Source organism: Bidens hawaiensis, unplaced genomic scaffold (assembly GCF_021521415.1).
Source record: "Bidens hawaiensis isolate Kalapana, Puna unplaced genomic scaffold, B.hawaiensis_p1.1 tig00044876_1, whole genome shotgun sequence".
NCBI classification, from domain to species: Eukaryota; Viridiplantae; Streptophyta; class Magnoliopsida; order Asterales; family Asteraceae; genus Bidens; species Bidens hawaiensis.
The window spans coordinates 1-13,691 of NW_027497988.1; the positions used below are offsets into that span (position 1 = coordinate 1).

Below are 13,691 nucleotides of genomic sequence, written 5' to 3' on the forward strand. Positions count from 1 at the left end.
TGAACTCAAACGGTTCGATCAGTTCAAGTAATGAAATCGATAGTAGTATTAGTACCGAGTTTAGCTTTAACGTCACGGGTTTGAAGAGTATTAAGCTTCCGAAACATAACCACTTGTCGAGAATGTTGGAGGGTAAAAACCAGTTGCCGCCAAGAAACATGGATTTGTATCTGAGTTTAGCGAAAGACCGGATAATAATCGTGCTTTATGTTCACAATCATCCGCAGTATCTCAAACTGGTTGTGGATAGTCTTTCTCGTGTGTCGGGTATTAACGAAACGTTGTTGATTGTAAGTCACGATGGGTACTTTGAAGAAATGAACAAGATTGTTGACGGGATTAAATTTTGTCAAGTGAAACAAGTGTTCGCACCCTTTTCGCCTCATATTTTTCCGAACAGTTTTCCGGGAGTATCGGTTAATGATTGTAAAGATAAAGAGGACCCGAGTGAGAAACAATGCGAGGGCACAACCGACCAATATGGAAACCATCGGTCACCGAAGATCGTGTCGTTAAAGCATCACTGGTGGTGGATGATGAACACGGTCTGGGACGGGATAAAGGAGACAACGGGTCATTCGGGTGATATTCTTTTATCGAAGAAGACCATTTCATCTTCCCAAACGCGTATCACAATTTGAAATTATTAACAAAGTTAAAACCCGCAAAATGCCCCGATTGTTACGCTGCGAATCTCGCTCCGAGTAATGTGAAATCCCGAGGCGAGAATTTCGATAGTTTGGTAGCGGAACGAATGGGTAACATCGGGTACACGTTTAACCGAACGGTGTGGAGGAAAATACATAGAAAAGCTAAGGAATTTTGTTTCTTTGATGATTATAACTGGGATATAACGATGTGGGTGACCGTTTACCCGTCGTTTGGTCGGCCGGTTTACTCGATACGTGGACCGAGGGCTAGCGCGGTGCGCTTTGGGAAGTGCGGGTTGCACCAGTGTCAAGGGGCAAACGTTGCGTGTGTGGATAACGGTGTGGTGAATATTGACACCGAAGAGGTTGACAAAGTTGTGAATATAAAACCCGAGTGGGGTGTGCATGTTATGCGCGATCAAGACGGGTATAAAGGCGGGTTTAGGGGGGTGGGGTGGGGGGGGGGGGGGGATAAAAGAGATCATCAGTTGTGTTTGGATTTTGCTAAAATGTATCATGTGAGGAGTAAAACATTTTGATGTGTTATAATTATTTTGAATATTTTGTTGTATGTACTATGTAGTTAAAGACTGGACAATGGACATCTTATCATACATGTTAGATTTGATTTCTTGAAATGGAATAAAGGTTTGGTTTCTTTTTCTCCTAGGTCTAACGTTGGGATGAATAGTATCCACTTGTTATACTTTTGTAGTTTTGTTTGCTTGCTTTTTAACGAATATTTACTTTTTGGAAATATGGTAGTTTTTCTAGAAGAGTTTTTGGAATTATGTAACTTTATAAGTATTTAGAGGGATGGAATGTAATTCAGTTGCTAAAACAAGGGTATTCAGGGTGGAGCTCGGTTTCATCTCGGGTACCTTGAACCCGAATCGGGTTTCCACCCTAAACCGCTTGGCTTCTTATCGGCGACATACTTCAAGCTAACCTTTATATCTTTTATCTATAAATCTCTATACACTCCCTGCTTTTGATATAACGCTTCCTTATTGATTGATACCCCTAATATCCTAAGGAGCAATATATTTAACATGGTGACATTGATGGAGAATATTTAGTGTGGTTCTATTTAGATAAACTTTACATGGTGTCATGGTGATGTTGAGGTGAATTTATTCTAAACTATAAGTTCGGTATAGAAGACGAGTCGTTCATGAGTTATTTGAGATTGGATTGCTAAAAAGTCAATTCAAGCTAACTTAACGAGTTGAGCCAGAGTTCGGGCATATATTATTATCGGGGCTCTTTTAATAAATAGGGCTCGAGTTTCGTATATTAGCTTATTTAGGCTAATACGCTTAAACGAACCCATAGTTATACATTCTTATTTTATATATTTACATAGAACTAATATTTATATATAAAAATAATTAAAAAAGTTACATGGTTATATATAATATTATAGTTATGAATATATAAAATTACTTGTGATTCGAGTTCCATATTTATAAATAAAGCTTTAAATTAGGTTAAACAAGTCAAGCTTGAGCTTATGCAAAGTCATGCTCGGCCAGAGTCGCTAAAATTCAGTTTAAATATTTAAACCACTATCCAATCTTAATGTTTAATCTAATCTAATAGTCAACTATACAAACTATCACCAAGTCAACATCTCCATGTTATATTCAAAGGGAAAACAATTGTTTTATGGTACTTCCAAGATTCGATGTAGAGCCACTAAATTTACTTAATTTATAATTAATTTTAGAGATTTTATTAACTAGATCTCCGACAAATTATTAGTAGTGTGTGTTTTCTTGTTCTTGTTTTTGAAAGTGTTGGATTCGATGGTGATAAACTGATAACCTTGGATTACCTTTTATTTTCTTACTTATTAGAATCTTTTAGCCAACAACCACAATTGTAATACCTTTGAATAAAATACTACGTAAGAATTACTCTCGTATAAAACATGCATAAAACACAAGATGTTCCAGTTAAATCTTATAAATCTTATCGGTGCCAACTTTTTTATTGGGGCTGACCTAAATTATAAAAGAAAACTAAAGAGAAAAAACTAGAGAGAAATTATCAGAGAGGCAGATGTTATAAAAGAAAACTAAAAAGAACTCAAGAGGGAAAACTAGAGAGAAAATATATAAGGAACAATTCTTTTTTTTACCAGGAATGACTTATTATAAGCAAGGGGAAACATTCATTTTATAGACAAGAAAAAAGTAATTAACCTCATAAAACAAAATACATGATATAAGATCCATACATATTGACTATATAAAAACGAAAATTCATCCAAAGTAAAAGGAAGAAAGAACAAGAATAAACTATTTGGTCGAGTTAGATCATCCACAACACCCCGCTTTAGAGGGTGTTCTTGGACTCACGTGGAGAAGAGTGGCGAAGACTCCATTGATGTGAAGGAGAGATGAAGATGAGACACTCGTAAGAGCTGTGGGAGGGGAGGAAAGTAGGGGTTGTAAACGAGCTGATCCAAACCTGAGCTCACCTATACTCGACCTTGGCTCATCCATATCACAAAAGCTTGATCTCGGTTTGTTTCGAGCAATAATTTTACTGCTCGAGTTTTGCTCTTTAATATATAGTTAAAATTCTTATGTATCATTTAATTACTATATTATAGTTCTAAATACATACGTACACACAATATATTATAACTATGCAAATATATCTATAATAAAGTAAATACAAGTTATATAAACAATAGGCTCGTGTATATATACAAGCTTATTCAAACTCAATAAGTAAAGCTAAAGCTTAGACATGTTCGTCAAACAAACTTATTTTTTAACTAGGAATCATTAAAATCAACTTGACTCAAGCTTTTATTTCACAAAAGTAGATAAAACAGAGTGGGGGCTTAATGGCTTATCCTCTTTGAAGAAACACCAGTCGAACCCTGACAGATTACAAGTAACCTGAGGGTTGGATAGACGTTTCCCACGAGGGGTTAATTCCGGCAAGATGGTTCTTCCGATAACCTGCAAAACAGACACCGTAAGCTCGTCACTAAGAAAGGGGGGGGGGGGGGGGTTCCTCCTTGTGACCACCATCCGGCGTGAGAATCAGTCTATATTACTCTTTGGATATAAAAGTATATTATTAATACTAGAGCAGTTATCAGGTAAATTATACAAGATATTAGATGATGAAATGATAATACCATTTGATGTCTTTTATAGCCGAAGGTGGGTTTCCAAGGAGGTTTAGCCGGCCTATTACTCTGCCAACTGTGGCCTACGCACGTGCTCTGCTGGTAATTGGTGGATAGGCAGCGGCTGACAGTGACCAGGCGTGCTGTTCACTTTTCCTTTTCCACCAACTACAGGCTAGGCACGTGGTATGGCAGGAGTTGGTGAGCAGGCGGCGGCTATTGGTCACAGTGCTGTGGCGTGTTGTCTGCCATGCTGCTGTCAGTGAGCTGTCGTATCTTTGGTCAGATCTTTTGTCCATACCTCGTCAGGTATCACACAAAAGATCCTCTATTATTATATGGACTGGCTCATTTAGGCGGGAGTTTTCCCCCTCCCGCCTTTAAGCGGGAATGTTCCCGGCTTTGCTCATTCCTTCTTCAGGTGACTACTGAATTATTACTGAGTTTGAGCCTTATGCGTGTAGCCATGCTGCGCGGGTGGCCAGTCCCTAATGGCGGGTATCTGCACCTGCGGGAACAGGCGGATACTTGGAAACCATAGGGAGGCATTTCCTGCGGGACCAGCTTGCGTACCGCATGTGAGGTCGTCACAACTCTGAGCGTGGTGGGTCCTGCGGGTTTGGTAGGTCGCGGCGCAGACGTCCCTATGGTGAAGTCTGCGGGTTCAACTGCGCAGACGTCCGTTTAAGGAGTCTTGCGTGTTCAACTGCGCAGACGTCTCCTTTTAAGGAAGTCTTGCGGGTCCTAACCACCTCTGCTGGGACCTACCTCTTCAAGTCCCCCCAGTCCAATGTTCTGCTCATGAATGTTTAATAAAGTGAGGTGAACTTTTGGACTTAAGCAAGGGGTTTTTGAAAAGGGTTTAGTTTTATGGGTTTTCCGCGGGAAGTCTTACCCACGGGTTTCCCAATGTCACGCAGAATTTCCCAATGTTCTACTTGATCTCTGGGATGATGCGGATAGGTCTGTAACCTCCCCGCAAGTCAGGAGCGTTTAGAACCTTTTGTGTAGATTCTCCATGAGGTCTTGGTGGTTTTGAACATAGTGATCAATCATGTTATAACCACCAATTCCATCCTGAAGTTTCAAACAATCTAGTTCTTGACGTTCCCGCTATGCGGGGATGTTAATCCCGTTTCTGCAAGCATGGCCCAGAAGATCCTTCTTGGTTTCAATTCCCATGGAGTGCTCGGTATGCGAAGGGTTTCGCCTTGACGCTGTACCCGCACTTCGTCTTATTAGTTACTTTACTCCCAAGGTATCCCTGGCGTTAAATCCCTGCAGGGCTAGGTGCGTGAAGGGTTTTGCCTTAACACTGTACCCGCACCTGACTTATGGTTGCCGAGGTGTTCCTGGCGTTTAATCCCCTGCGGGCGCTAGGTATGTGAAGGGTTTTGCCTTAACACTGTACCCGCGCCCGACTTACAATTGGGTGCCGAGGTATGACTTTTTACGGGTGTTAGGTATATGGAGGGTTTTGCCTTAACACTGTACCTGTGCCCGTTTTGTAGTTGGGTGGAATGCCAAGATTTTCTCGGCTTCACTTCCCTGCGGGTGCTAGGTATGTGAAGGTTTTGTCTTAACACTGTACCCGCACCCGGCTTTATAGTCGGGTTTTTTTCCGGTTTCCGTTCCCTGCGGGTGCTAGGTATGTGAAGGGTTTTGCCTTAACACTGTACCCGCACCCGACTTCATAGTTGGGTTTTTCCGGTTTCCGTGCCCTGCGGGTGCTAGGTATGTGAAGGGTTTTGCCTTAACACTGTACCCGCACCCGACTTCATAGTTGGGTATTCTTGGCCTCTGTTCCCTGCGGGTGCTAGGTATGTGAAGGGTTTTGCCTTAACACTGTACCCGCAGCCGTCTTACGGTCAACTGGATAGCCAGGGTAAGGGGTTTTTCCCGCTTACTTTTCGAATCTTTTTGAATTTTTGAAATTTGAAGAGTTGGTGAAAGGATAAGAACAGTCGTCGTGCGACGGTTTCTTATGACTGTGTCAGGACGTGCTGGAAGTTATGGCGACGTGACATTATATGGTCATTCCAGACGCTTTTTACGGCGCGTGGGCGCGATTTTTCGGGCGCGTGGCCGCAAAATTAATGGCACTCGTCCTTTCAACAGCTGTTGCCAGCTTGCCTGGTGCCACATGTCACGGTTTCATTGCACCTTCAATTTCTCTCTCCTCCGCATTAAATTCATCGCATTAATTGCGATCACTATATAAAGAGGAAGAGGGTCCTTTGTAATTCACATCTTCACTTCTTCTCTTCATCTCTAAGGCGATTTCTGGTGAATACTCTCTTATTTAGTTGAGCATTCCTCCGAAATCGTTTCTTCTTCCTCTGCAATATGTCTTCCCATGATGCTGAAGCCGACGATAGGAGTACTGCTGGCGAGTGCCAGTGTGCTCTACCTATCGATCTGTACCAGTATGTCGTCAGGAAATTCATGCTTGAGTCACTTGAGCCTGAGTTTCCTGAACCTCAGCAGACTGTGTACGATGCCCCCAGTGGCAAGATCGGGGTATATGCTGCATTCTTTGTTTATGGGAACCTTAGGTTCCCATTGACAAAGTTTGTGTACCGTGTCCTGGAGAGGCACGGTGTGCACCTGACCGAGGTGCATCCGATGGCGATTGCCAAGATTCGGCACTTCGAGTGGGTGTGCCGAATTCTGGGCATTGAGCCCTATGTGGACCGCCTGATGACCTTCTATACTTGGAGGTGCATCCAGGGGTGGTACACCCTGACAACCCGGATCAAGGGTTTGAAGATTTGCGCGACCGAGCGCAGTCTCCGATCGTGGAAGCGGGAGTTCTTCTACATTTCTGCCCGCGCCATCCCCATTGCCATGAAGTTTAAGAAGGGGCAAGCGCTTCCGAGCCTTCACGCTTCCAACTACCAGGAGGCGGAATGGTTCGCGAAGATATCTCGGGTCCAATCTCCGGTTTACCGGTTTGCGGAATCCGGGATGGTGATGCTGGGGATGAGCCGGGTATGGAAGGAGGCGTCTCGGTTTCCCATCCTTCTCGAATACGGTTTGAATTCTATTCCTTATGGTATGTCTTGTCATTCTTGCTGATATGAGTTTGTCTTCTAACTGTTTCTTTTCTTTCAGAGGGGAACGATTTGGAGTCGCTCCTGTACCCGCGGGAAGCTGACGGTCCCGGGCGGGTGGGTACTCGTGCTCTAGACGAGAACGAGTTGCCCATCCTGGAACAAACGGCGGATCGGTTTGTGGAGGTCTATCCGCTGGGCCACGAGATCCTGAGCCACCGGCGGCCAGGTAAGGCGTTATTCTCTCCTCCACCCCTCAATGCTGTTCCCGCTGCTGGAATTCCTGACATCCTGTCTTCTGAGGAATCCGCAGATGGTCCTCCGTTGGTGCGGAAGAAGAGGGCTGCCGGCGGGAAAGGGAAGGAGAAGGTGGCCTCCACAGCTGATCCGGTGCTTCTATCTGACACCGAGTCAGATAGTGAAGAGGTGGCGGGGAACCCTGGTGGTGAGAAGACCACTGCTCCGGAGGCTACGACTGTTACCTCCGGAGAACCAATGACGACGACGGTGACCGGCATCAAGAGACCGGCTCCATCGGGTTCGTCCCCGCCCGTCCGTACGTTCAGGCTCAAGAAAACCCGTAAGTACAAACATCCTTCTTATCTTTGTAGATTTATCATCCTTCATGAATTTATTGAAACACTTATCTTCTTGCGCAGGTGTGGATGTTGACGCATTCCAGGGTGGAGCGCAGAGGAGTACCTCTCCGCCAATGACGGTAGGCTCGGTCAGCCTACCCGAGGCGTCGACCCAGGCGCCTGCGCCTGCTTCCGCTGGATCAGTTGCTCACTCCTTTGAGCCGACTGTTCCAGCTGAGATGACGTCACCGCCGGTGGTAAGTGCGATTTTTACAGCATCTTTCACCGAGCCGGCGGTTACGATTGCTGCGGATTCTGCGGCGGCGACCGCGGCGGCGACCACGGCGGCCGCTACTATGCCTCCGCCACCGGCAACGACGGCCGGCCCATCAGGTACGCGCAGGGCTTCTCGCCAATCTTTGTCACCTTCCCATCTGCCCGACCTTTTGGATGGATTTCCCTTAGGTTCAGGCGATGGGTTCGGTGGCTAATTGCCTGTGATCGACCCTACAGGTGCGTAGGGTTCTTTTGGCCTTTCTTATATATCTCTTCATCTTTTTCCTAACTGCTTTGTTTCTTTTTCAGTGTCGGATTCCAATGAAGTGTATGTTCCGCGATGGAACATCCGCCGAGGAACAACCCTTCGTACCCCTGTGGAGTGCGTGGAATGGGCTCGCCACGCTGCTCCCCATGGTGCGTTGGGGGAAGCCATGGCTAGCTACCAGGAGGGTAGGCTAACCAATGAGCTTCGGGTTCTCCAGGCCCGGATGCAGCCGCGCGTCGAGCTGCTTTGTCGTGAAAACGACAAGTTGAAAGCAACTCGCGCCAAGGAAGTATCTCAAGCGCGGGCTCTTCGGGAGGAGAACCAACAGTTGGCCGCAGCTGCTGCGGAGAAGGAGAAGGCCTTCAAGGCCCTCGAGGTTGAGGTTCAAGCGCGACTCGAGGCCCGCTCCAAGGCTGCCCAAGCTGTTAACGAACAGCTTCGGCTGGCTAAGGAGACTGCGAGGAACGCAACCGAGAGGGCCACCAAGGCTGAAGCCGTTGCTGAGCCTTTACGCGTGGAGAACGAGGAGCTCAAGGCCAAATTAGAGGCTCTCCAACGTGCTCATGATGCCTTGGCGATGGAAGATGCCAAGAAGCTCCAAGAGATCCTGGACCAGAGGGGCGTGCTTGACCACACCGAGCGGAAGCTTAAGGGTGTTGAAGAGGCTGCTGCAAAGGAATTGCTACTTGCCAACCTTAACAAAAGCGAAGCCGAACGCACCCGCACTCAAGCTCAAGTCGCCCTCCAAGATGCTCTGGTTGCCAAGGAATGGCTTCTTCGAGAAGCGTTGTCTCAGGTATGTTTAGCTTTACGTCTTCACGCTTTCCTTTGTACATAGAAAAGGTGTTTGACACTTGTATTTTCTTTGTAGGTTGTGCATCGGGTCTTCTCAGAGACTACTTACGATGATGCCATGAGCGCAGCCCTCAACGCTTCTCATGAGGATGGGGAAAAGGCCGGCTTCCTGCTTGGTTTAGGGTTCGTTGAGAAAGGCGTCCCGCCTTCCAACTTCCCTTTGTTCGATGTGGACACCGAAGCTGCATATGACCAAGCGGTGAACCAATATGCCGCCTTCCCGCATCCGGTGGTGGAGAAGGTGAAGGAAGTCGCTGCTGCTGATGATGGACTTGCTATCCTCAAGGCTTTTCTTGAACCGCCACGCTCATCTGATGGGGCGGGTCCAAGTGGAAGTGGTCCTGAAGCTTGATTCTGAAGATCCCTTCCCGCTGCTAGGATAGACTAGATTTTGTTTTGTAGGCGGGTAGTTACCCGGCCATTCATGTAATATATCTTTTGTGAAATACAAATCTTTTTGTGGATAAGACTGTTATTTCCTTTGGGTTCATTGCTTTATAAACCTTATATGACTTGCATACTTAGTTTAAATTAGCGATTTCCCAAGTGTTTAGAATAAGTTAACCTTGAATGTGGTTGACAGGTTGAAGTTTTGCTTCCCCCTTTGTGAGTGTGCGGATAGGACCGGCACTTGCACTTGGTAGGATGGCTAAACTTTACCTATGTCTGACCTGCGCGTAGGTTTTTCTTTATCCTTTCAGAATGACTTTTAACCGTTCGACGCGCGGTTGTTAATGAGTTAGTGTTCAGCTTCCGCTACCAGGATTCATGCGGGTATACCGGCACTTTCACATAGTGGGATGGCTGAACTCTTCCCCTTTAACTGTCCTGCATGAAGGTCTTGTCATTTTCTGGGTTTATGCGGGTTTTGCCGCCTTCCCCACGCAATGACTCTTCTTGATGCGATGACTACCGACATTAGTGTTCGAATCGACCGTTCAACGCGTGGTTGTTAATAGGTTAGTGTTCAGCTTCCTCTACCAGGATTCATGCGGATATACCGGCATTTTCACATAGTGGGATAGTTGAACCTTTCCCCTTTAACTGACCTGCGTGAAGGTTTGATTCTTTTGGGTTTGTGCGGGTTTTGCCGCCTTCCCTGCGCAACGATTCTTCACTTGATGCGGCGGATACCGGCATCTCCATGTGCAAAGTTCATAAAATATAAATGTAAAATCATCAGCTTCAATTTGAAGGAGAATCGTTTCCATTAGAAGTGGCTCTAGGCCTTTTCTTTACAAATTTGGAATTGATCTACATACAAACTGTGTAATTGAGCTCCCATTAGGCGTGGCTTGGATGGGAGCACCATCGAGCCAACATGTATCTTGTTCGGGATCTCGTTGTTTACGCAGTATGTGGTCTCCGTTGAAGCTGCGATTTTTATTCGTGCGTTTCCCCAGCTGGGGTTCACGCATCAGCCTGCTCGACGCTCACTTCGCCACAAGGTGCGCGAGTGTCCCATCCTTGACAAATGCTTCGACCAAGTTCTTTACGTCTAAGCATTCCTCAGTGTTGTGGCCTTTGGTTTTGTGAAAATCACAATACTTTCTCCGATCCGCGTTGTGGCGATGCCGGATAAACGGAGCCTTTGGCCACGGGAGCTCCTCCGTGGCGAATATCTCGGTCACACTCTTTGTGAGTGGCGTCCACCTGGAGTTCTTCTCCGGTTTCACGTTATCTCTTCCGCCCAACCGATGTTGGAAACCGGACGGGGTGTCAAAGTTTACCCTTGACTGCCAAATGCCCAGCTTCCGCTTTTTGTTTAATCTGGCGGTAAGGACGTTGTTTTCCCTCGTCTTCTGGGTGTAGAGGTTCGTGCTCTGTGGAAGATCTCTACCCAGTTGCCTCTCGGTTTCCGCAAAGCGTTTAGCTGCGGTCATGATGGCATCCCATGTGGATGGCATGCCATCTTTGCCCGTCAGGGTGCGGATGAGTTCCGGGTCGTTTGCGCCCTGGATGAAAGCGGCGCGAACGAGATCTTCGCTAACGTTGCCCAGGCTTAGCTTCTTCGAGTTGAAGCGAGTGATGAAGTCAGGCAAAGATTCTTCCTCCTCTCGGACGCACTTGAGGATTGTCCACTGCTCCTCAGTGTACTTTCTTTGCTGACTAAAGTGTTGGCTGAACTTCTGTTGGAAGTCTGCCCAATCGTAGATGTGGTGGACCGGCAGACGGTCGAACCACGCTCTAGCTGCCCCGACCAGCGTCATTTGGAACATATAACACCACGTAGGTTCCGTCCAGTTACTGACGGTCGCCCCCGCGATGAATCTGTTCAAGTGATCGTCAGGGTCAGAAATACCATCGTACGTGCCTATGTTGGACATTTGTTTGGCACTTCTTGGGGCGATTGCTTCCGCAATGTCCCTTGCGAATTTGGACGTTCCCGCCCTTGCCGCAGTTGGCGTGAAGGTTTTGGAGAAGTCCCATGGGCTGTTGCCTACGTTTATTGGACTGAATGCTTCTCCAAAACGCCTTCTCGGTTGGGAATCCGTTTCTTTACGCTTCCCTTTCGCCCTATGACGAGGGTTCGCGTCTTCCTCGGATTCCTCCGAATCATCGTCGTACTCGAATTCTTCCACTTGTTGGAGTGAACGTAAACGTTCATCCAACTCAGCTTGGAACTCTTTTTGACGTGTTTCGGCCCACGCTTTAACCTTATCGAGTGTTTGGCAGGGGAGCCTCGTCTATTGATTTTCTAACTGGGTATCGGTGAATCCCAGTGTTTGATTATTTACTTCACTTGCCCCGGCTTGGGTAGCTGGGGTAGTGTTCGTAAAGTTTGTGTACTCGGTATTCCCCCTTATAGCTGGGGTCATAATTACCGGAGTCTCTTGGTTACTCGGTTTTGGGACCGGAGTATCCTTAACCATCTTTCCAGAAATTTTTGAAAAAACTGGAGAAAAATAAAGTTCTAGCTTTATGCACGGATGGCGCCAATGAAGAAACACCAGTCGAACCCTGACAGATTACAAGTAACCTGAGGGTTAGATAGACGTTTCCCACGAGGGGTTAATTCCGGCAAGATGGTTCTTCCGATAACCTGCAAAACAGACACCGTGAGCTCGTCACTAAGAAAGGGGGGGGGGGGGGTTCCTCCTTGTGACCACCCTCCGGCGTGAGAATCAGTTTATATTACTCTTTGGATATAAAAGTATATTATTAATACTAGAGCAGTTATCAGGTAAATTATACAAGATATTAGATGATGAAATGATTATACCATTTGATGTCTTTTATAGCCGAAGGTGGGTTTCCAAGGAGGTTTAGCCGGCCTATTACTCTGCCAACTGTGGCCTACGCACGTGCTCTGCTGGTAATTGGTGGATAGGCAGCGGCTGACAGTGACCAGGCGTGCTGTTCACTTTTCCTTTTCCACCAACTACAGGCTAGGCACGTGGTATGGCAGGAGTTGGTGAGCAGGCGGCGGCTATTGGTCACAGTGCTGTGGCGTGTTGTCTGCCATGCTGCTGTCAGTGAGCTGTCGTATCTTTGGTCAGATCTTTTGTCCATACCTCGTCAGGTATCACACAAAAGATCCTCCATTATTATACGGACTGGCTCATTTAGGCGGGAGTTTTCCCCCTCCCGCCTTTATGCGGGAATGTTCCCGGCTTTGCTCATTCCTTCTTCAGGTGACTACTGAATTATTACTGAGTTTGAGCCTTATGCGTGTAGCCATGCTGCGCGGGTGGCCAGTCCCTAATGGCGGGTATCCGCACCTGCGGGAACAGGTGGATACTTGGAAACCATAGGGAGGCATTTCCTGCGGGACCAGCTTGCGTACCGCATGTGTGGTCGTCACAACTCTGAGCGTGGTGGGTCCTGCGGGTTTGGTAGGTCGCGGCGCAGACGTCCCTATGGTGAAGTCTGCGGGTTCAACTGCGCAGACGTCCGTTTAAGGAGTCTTGCGTGTTCAACTGCGCAGACGTCTCCTTTTAAGGAAGTCTTGCGGGTCCTAACCACCTCTGCTGGGACCTACCTCTTCACTCTTGCAAATTGCAATATTTTTTTAAAATTCATTGGACCAAAACACCACACAACTCACCTTCTTCCAATCTAGCCAAATCCCCAAATATAGTAAACAAAACAACATAGCACAAAATAATGTTAAACAAACAAGCTCTGTCGGTCTCAAAATTGCAAGGCCTTTTTTATTTTTATTTTTAGTTTCTAATCTATATGGCCCATCAACACTTTTTCACCAACTATTTTATTATTTACACCAAATTTTCATCATTAAAGTTGTCATTTTTAAATTTTTAAATTTTTAAAAGATTAAACTCCAGTGTTCATCCTCCAAGTTTGGCATATCTTGCTAACAATTTACAGTAAACCAATCTTTATTTAAAAATCATGTGTTTGAGTCAATTTTGAGTAGCAATTTGTTAAGAATATTGTTCCATGTCACACCCTTATCTTCATTTATTCCAAAAGAGTTAAAGGTGCAAACTTTATCCCAAAAGAATCCAATTTCAAAGGTAAAATTCTTGAATTCTTGTTTTCTTGATCTTTTTACAAGAATCTCAACCTTTATTCCATGAATTTGATATATACTGTTTGATTCCCATCTGGGTTTTAATCTTTACCACAAACCCATCCATGTTAATGTTATAATCTTTATCTAATTCACACTATTTTATTGGATTCAAAGGATCTTCAGTTCTTGATCAAACCCTAATCTTGAATTCTTGAATTCAATGAAATTGAGGTATTTTAGAGGGAATGGAATGGACTAGGTAATGAGTCATTCCATTCCTTTGGTCAACTAAACACACTATTTTTCATTCTCTCACAATGGATCATTTTATTCCGTCCTCCATTCCTGTATACCAAACGCTACCTAATTATTATACGAGA

At 45.8% G+C, this 13,691-nt stretch overlaps 1 protein-coding gene and 1 pseudogene across 1 annotated transcript in view; both read left to right on the plus strand.

Moving 5' to 3' along the window:
• The first annotated feature begins 27 nt into the window (after nt 1-27).
• Nucleotides 28-1,310, plus strand: LOC143595298 (alpha-1,6-mannosyl-glycoprotein 2-beta-N-acetylglucosaminyltransferase-like; annotated as a pseudogene).
• A 98-nt stretch (nt 1,311-1,408) lies between these two features.
• The window catches only part of LOC143595300 (transcriptional regulator STERILE APETALA-like), a 33,222-nt gene continuing 20,939 nt past the window's right edge, over nt 1,409-13,691 (plus strand). Inside the window, exon 1 of the mRNA XM_077074347.1 lies at nt 1,409-1,442. Coding sequence (XP_076930462.1) covers nt 1,409-1,442 — 34 coding nt within the window. The remainder of the gene's footprint in view (nt 1,443-13,691) is intronic.